At 37.5% G+C, this 6,000-nt stretch overlaps 1 protein-coding gene across 5 annotated transcripts in view; it reads right to left on the bottom strand.

Annotated features, from left to right (window-relative positions):
- Positions 1 to 757: 757 nt before the first annotated feature.
- pde10a (phosphodiesterase 10A) overlaps positions 758 to 6,000 on the bottom strand; it is a 140,852-nt gene continuing 135,609 nt past the window's right edge. For all 5 annotated transcript variants that reach the window (XM_056249583.1, XM_056249540.1, XM_056249560.1 and 2 more), the window contains exons 19-22: positions 4,904 to 5,015; positions 4,666 to 4,746; positions 4,375 to 4,463; positions 758 to 1,204 (exon numbers count right to left, since the gene is read on the bottom strand). In XM_056249583.1, coding sequence (XP_056105558.1) covers positions 1,084 to 1,204; positions 4,375 to 4,463; positions 4,666 to 4,746; positions 4,904 to 5,015 — 403 coding nt within the window. In that variant the 3' untranslated portion in view covers positions 758 to 1,083. The remainder of the gene's footprint in view (positions 1,205 to 4,374; positions 4,464 to 4,665; positions 4,747 to 4,903; positions 5,016 to 6,000) is intronic.

Genomic DNA, 6,000 nt, shown 5'->3' with positions numbered 1-6,000 from the left:
ATGTTGGTAAAGTCATAATTTAGTATTTCATGACCATTTATCCATCCTATCCAATTCATTTAATTAAAAAGAGTTGTTTTGTTGGCATTTTTAAGAGCTCTGTTTCTGAACACCCAGTAGGTGTGCTGTAGTTGACGTGTAAATGCTGGCAGTTGTATGAGGCATTTTTGAAGCTTAGTTCCAATAAACGCTAGGAAGAAGGTTTTTGAGTTTTGAAAGTTTTTCAGGTACACTGCAAATATTTGATTCTTTCTATGACTCAATGATGCTACGAGCTTCAACGGGTTAAAGCTGAACTTCATATCAGGTTGGAAGATGCTGCAGATTTCAGTGAGGAACACCGTGACTAGTGTGTGACTCCAGTAAGGTTCAGAGTGAGACTTACACCGTCACAAAAGCTCTTTGCTTTGAAAGGACACGCTGCGGGGGATTTTTGTTTTTTTTAACTCCACTCTGTATTTCTTCAAGTACTGCAAAACAATTTTTTTTGCTCTAAATATTATATAAAACATCCATCAGACCACCAGAGCGATGGGTTCACCGTGCCTCATTGTATTAGCTTCGACTAAACATTCCTTCTGTCTATCTTAAAAAATAAATCCACTCAAGTAGCTTTGCGTATGCTTTTGACCACAGCAGGATAAAAAGTACCATTTTAAACCAGACGAACGTCTTCTAGTTCTAGTTCGAGTCACCCAACCAGATCGTAACGCAGGTTCGTATTTAAGGCCTCTTCAAATGTAAGACCACGAAAGAAACCGAAAAATAATCACCTAAAAGAAAAGATGCAGAAGCAACCTCCTAAGGAAAAGTACTGTCAATAATGATGGCCATTCTGCAGAAGTGATCCCGCACAGAGCGGACTAGAGTCCCAGCCATCAACGAGGGAGCCCTGATGTCATTCGAGAGTACGCCTCCGTCACCCACTGAGGTAACATTATGTTTTGTTTATTTTTGTGAATGTATCCGTCCCGGCCTGCCCTCTGCACTTCCTCGTGTCTCTGCAGGACGAGGGACTGTCCACAGGAAGTCCAGGGTCTCTGGCAGGGGTGTAGGTGGTGCTGTGGGACAGGTGCCACGGATTTAGTTGTCCACTTTCACTGGCCCGCTGTCTGATGTCTCGCACGGTTCGTCGTCCTCAGTGGAAGCCCATGTAGAGATGTCTTCTCCTCGAACAATTCGTTCCCATTGATCCAGGTTTTCCCTGCATACACAGAAAGCTCTTCACAATATTACAGAAAAACAACAACTGTTCTTGTTAACCAACCTAACCAGATCACCTAACCTTTTTTTATCAGTATTTGAGAGAGATCTACAAACCGTTTGGATCAGTTGGGGTCCTCTGAATGATACATTATCCATTATATACATGTTTACTGTTATTATCTTGTCAATTCATAATAAAAGACCCATGTTTGCAGTTGTGACTATAGAGAGCATACAAATTGCTGGACAAAAGTTTTTCAATGAGCTCAACAGCTTTAAAACTACTGATATTTGCAAAATTTGTTTATAGGAAAGGGTTCAAACATAAATTATGCCATAGTATTTTATTTTGAATTTCTCATTATTAAAATACCATTTTAAATAGTTTTCTTAGTCGTTGTGCCACATGACGTTTTGGGGGTTTAAGATACCAAAACATACAATAATATTTATTATGTTAATGCACTGAATAAAGTTTTATAGAAAAAAGTGATACATGTCATGAATTTATCAAATTATTTTAAAAGGACACAAAAATATGCACGTCATGTCGCTGACCCATTAAATTGATCACCCAAACTTGAAAGGTAGTGTAGGACTTTAAATAAAAATGTTTTTTATTAACATCCAACAACAAATATTTGATCAAAATAAATATTTTTTAGTCAGAATTATTGTTTCAGTTGCTTGACACATAAACCATTTTTATGAAGGATTTGGTTAACGGTGACTTTCAGGTGATGTTTTGTAAAATCGAAACATTCCGATTTATAATTTACTTAAATTTGATTTTCATTTATTTAAAACACTTACATTTTGTATTCTTGCTATATTATTATCCGTAAAAAAACTTTGGATAAATATGATTGAATTTGTTTATTTTTAAAATCATAAAATCATGCTTAAATGCTTGAAATTCTTTTTTCAGAAAATAAATAACTTGTGCTTGTGTATGAATTTCACAAAACATATTTATTTATTATTATTACAATTATTTTATTTTTCCATTATTTTATAATGGATCCAACTAATCGCTAATGAAATTAGTTTTTGACTATTTTCATGATTGTTTTTTATAAATAATATTGATTGTTTGTTGATGTCAACTGATAGGCTGTGGCTAGAGTAACTGAGGCAATGCTGTCAGGGCAATCTGACCCAGACACGAAGGGAAGAGGTGGTCATACTCAATTTGTCCAGTTGTTTTTTAGATCTGCCCTTTTTGTTCCATTCGTGTAGCACACAGGCCAATAAGAGAGGATGAAAATGGTCGGCTATTAGACTCTCCCTTTTAATTAGTGAGGTTGATGTCATTTATTGGTCCCTCTCTGATCTCACAATACGCAGGGCTCCGGGACGTTTGAACCCGCTGCCCACAGATTCCAGTTAAAGACCTGGGTCTGACACTGTGGCATGGCTTTTCAGATTGCGCTGTCAACTGTGCTTGCATTCCCTACAGATCGAGGTCACAGAGGTTACAGTTTAGGGCACGGGGGAGTAGTTTAGACACACAGACCCATCCTCACATCAGAACGAGCACAAAGGCCACATCATGGAAGCTGGTTAATGTGACCTGAGCAAAGCAGTGCAAGTAGCAAACTGAAGCTTTAAAGAGTTCATATGTGAGGATTTTAGTATTAATTTCTTTTTTTATGGCCAATTGTGAACAGATTGTAACGAAAAAAAGAAAAGAAAGAAAAACGAGACCTTGCCTGACTTCCTAAATTGTCTATGAAAGCCTGTAGACTGATTTTTATGTGAAGGACTTGACAAAGTGTGCAACACTAGCTAACGTTAGCTTAGAGATGGAGTCCTCTAATGTCAACAAACACAGCACAACACAAACTAAAATAAAAGGTTTGCTGTTTCACAGTAACAGTGACATAAACAATATTAATCCGTAATGATTTAACAAGGTCAACTACAACGGCACAGGAAACTAATTCTTATGCAATGTTCAGGATAATGCCTAAAGAGCCACTCTCTCTATGTACATAGTATGTGCGAGCAAGAGTAATACGTTGCTGGCTGCAGTTCAGTTAACGGCCACCAGTGTCGCTAATAACAAGGGTTTCTGAATTCTATATATAGCCCTTTAAATAAATTAATGGATTTATTATTATTATGTTGGCTTGACTATCTAGAAACTAGCATAGCATCAATCTAAACCACATGTTAGCAACATGCTAAGACATGCAAGCAATGTGATAATACATACTAGGAACTGCATAGATCATTCTGGATGGTTGCCAGAGTGTTGTTGGCAACTGCATAGTTGCAACACCCTAGCAACACCCTAGCAACCACCCAGAGTACCATAGCAATCACCCATAATACCTCAGCAACATCATAGCAATCCCTAGCAACCACCCACAACACCCCATCTAGAATGGCCTAGCAACCACATAGCAACACCCTGGCAATCATCTAGATTACACTAGCAACCTCACAGCATGGCCTTAAAACCTTAAAACTTCAAATAATATATTAAATAACCCAACATTAAAGTTTGACTTGGTAAATGTTTTTATCTAGTTACTATTATTTTGTCATTTATTTAATTATTTATTTGCACTTTTAATCAGCTTACAATTATTTCATTAAGAAAACCAATCAACTAATAATATAAAATTATAATAATCACAATAAGCAATGCTTCCACTAAGTAATATAGTCAGGGTTGCCAGGTTTGCGTAACAAAACCAGCCCACCTGCTATTCCAAACCCGCCCAATCACAGCCAAAACCTTCCCAATTGCGTTCCAGGGGAGGGGGGTGGGGTGTAAAATTGAGTCCTGAGTTTGGGGGGGGGGGGGGGGGGGGGGTTGGTCAGCTTCAACACACAGTATAAAAGTAGCCCAATTCTGCGTGAAAACCACAGACCTTGGCAACAACTGAATATATTTCATCAGCTTGTAGGCTGTTTATAGTTGCCAACATGGCCACTTGGCTCGTTAATATAAAATGTAACGAAGTGCGGTGTGTATAGCGATTATAACAGATTTGAACAAGGCTCATCATCTGTCTTATAATATTAGCTTTGTCAAACAGATTTGGATATATTAGTCTCCTTAATTTGTTTAATGGAAGTGCGTTACGAAGATGGTGTATTATACCATGGTACAGGAGCATTCATGCAGTCAAACGTTGTTATGAGTGTGTGACTGACCTGCAAGACGTAAGCAGAGGACTGGAGGGGGGAAACAGCTCTGACAGGGTGGTGTAACAGGGAACCGCCACTGCATTGTAAAATCCCACCTGAATACATGGGTAAAAACAGGAGTAAGGTACAAAAAAACAGGCTTCTCGACTCTACAACTAAATATAACAGCTGACCTAATGAGCCACATTTTAGGCACACCCCCAGTGTTAAGGCTGTTCCAAAGCATGGGCTAGGAAAAGAAACATTTTGCTAGGCGGCCTTTAAGGAGCTTGATAATGACAGAAAGTTCTCACTTACCTGTCCCTGGGGAACCTCGTGCTTTTTATCCCTGTCCATCATAGGGATGGGCTGCATTCCAATCTTCTTCATTTCATCCCCCTGTCATTACACACAAGAAGTACAATTTCAATTAATGGCCTGCAATTTGACATACTGCTCAAAACAATACAGTGATATGAACAATGATTTACTTTATTACAAATAAATATTGTTACTACAAAAAGATTCCTGTTTGGCTAACAATGATATGGTTTACCTCAGCCCAGAACTCAGCATATATGTCATTGGCTGTGATTCGTGTGACGGGCCATAGTTTGGTAACAGAGCAGAGATCACAGGCAGTCATCATCAGACCAATCACACGGTCCCTGTGGTGGACCAATAATCAACCAGCAATTAATCAAAGGGATCAAATCAGGCTTTTTATGCTGATGAAAACGAGGCTGCGAGGGACAGACATGCGCTGTATGAATTCACAATTTTCAAATTTTTATTTAGTCTTTTGGAAAGATGTTTCGTCAGCTGCATAATCTATGGAAACCTGTTTCCGCCACGGTATATATATATAAAAAAAAGATAATTGCGACTTTTTATCTCACAATTCAGATTTTTTTTCTCAGAATTGTGAGTTATAATATCAGAATATAAACTCGCAATTGAGGATATAAATACGCAAATCTGACTTTTTTTTCACAATTGCCAGTTTATGTCTCGCAGTTATTACTTTTTACTCGCAACTGTGACTTTTTTTCTTGCAATTGCGAGTTTATATCTCGCAACTCTGACTTTTGTCTAATAATTCTGACTTTCTTTTAATAAACTCACTATTGTGATTCCAATTCTGAGGGAAAAAACCCCACTATATCTGAATTATATCTCACAACAATTCAGACTATAATTCGCAATTTCGAGGTTATATCACCCAATTCTGAGAAAATGAGTCAGAATTACGAGAGGTAAACTCGCAATAGCGAGAAAAAAAGTCAGAATTGTGAGATAAAAAGTCACAATTACCTTTTTTATTCAGTGGTGGAAAATTCCATAATATTCTGTATGTCATTAATAAATAGCACAAACCATTGAACCCACTGTACATCCATCCCTTACAGCCTTGTTTTCATTCCTGTCAGAAATGAAATATGGCGCTACCCCGACTAAAGTCTACAAAGTGATATAGTTACACATTACTATAGTAATAACAGTAAATGATGCATAATTACTAACCACTTACCTTTAACTACATGTACTTCAATGTTATGGTTTGGTTTATCAATATTACTCAGTACATATTAGTGTAATTAGTCTATCACCTTAAAATAAAGTGCAACCATTTCCATAAGATTCACTCAAACA

This window comes from Rhinichthys klamathensis, unplaced genomic scaffold (assembly GCF_029890125.1).
Source record: "Rhinichthys klamathensis goyatoka isolate OS25496 unplaced genomic scaffold, OSU_Roscu_1.1 h1tg000003l_1, whole genome shotgun sequence".
Lineage (NCBI taxonomy): Eukaryota > Metazoa > Chordata > Actinopteri > Cypriniformes > Leuciscidae > Rhinichthys > Rhinichthys klamathensis.
Note: the sequence above shows the minus strand (reverse complement) of the source record. Positions and strands in the feature narration are given on the sequence as shown.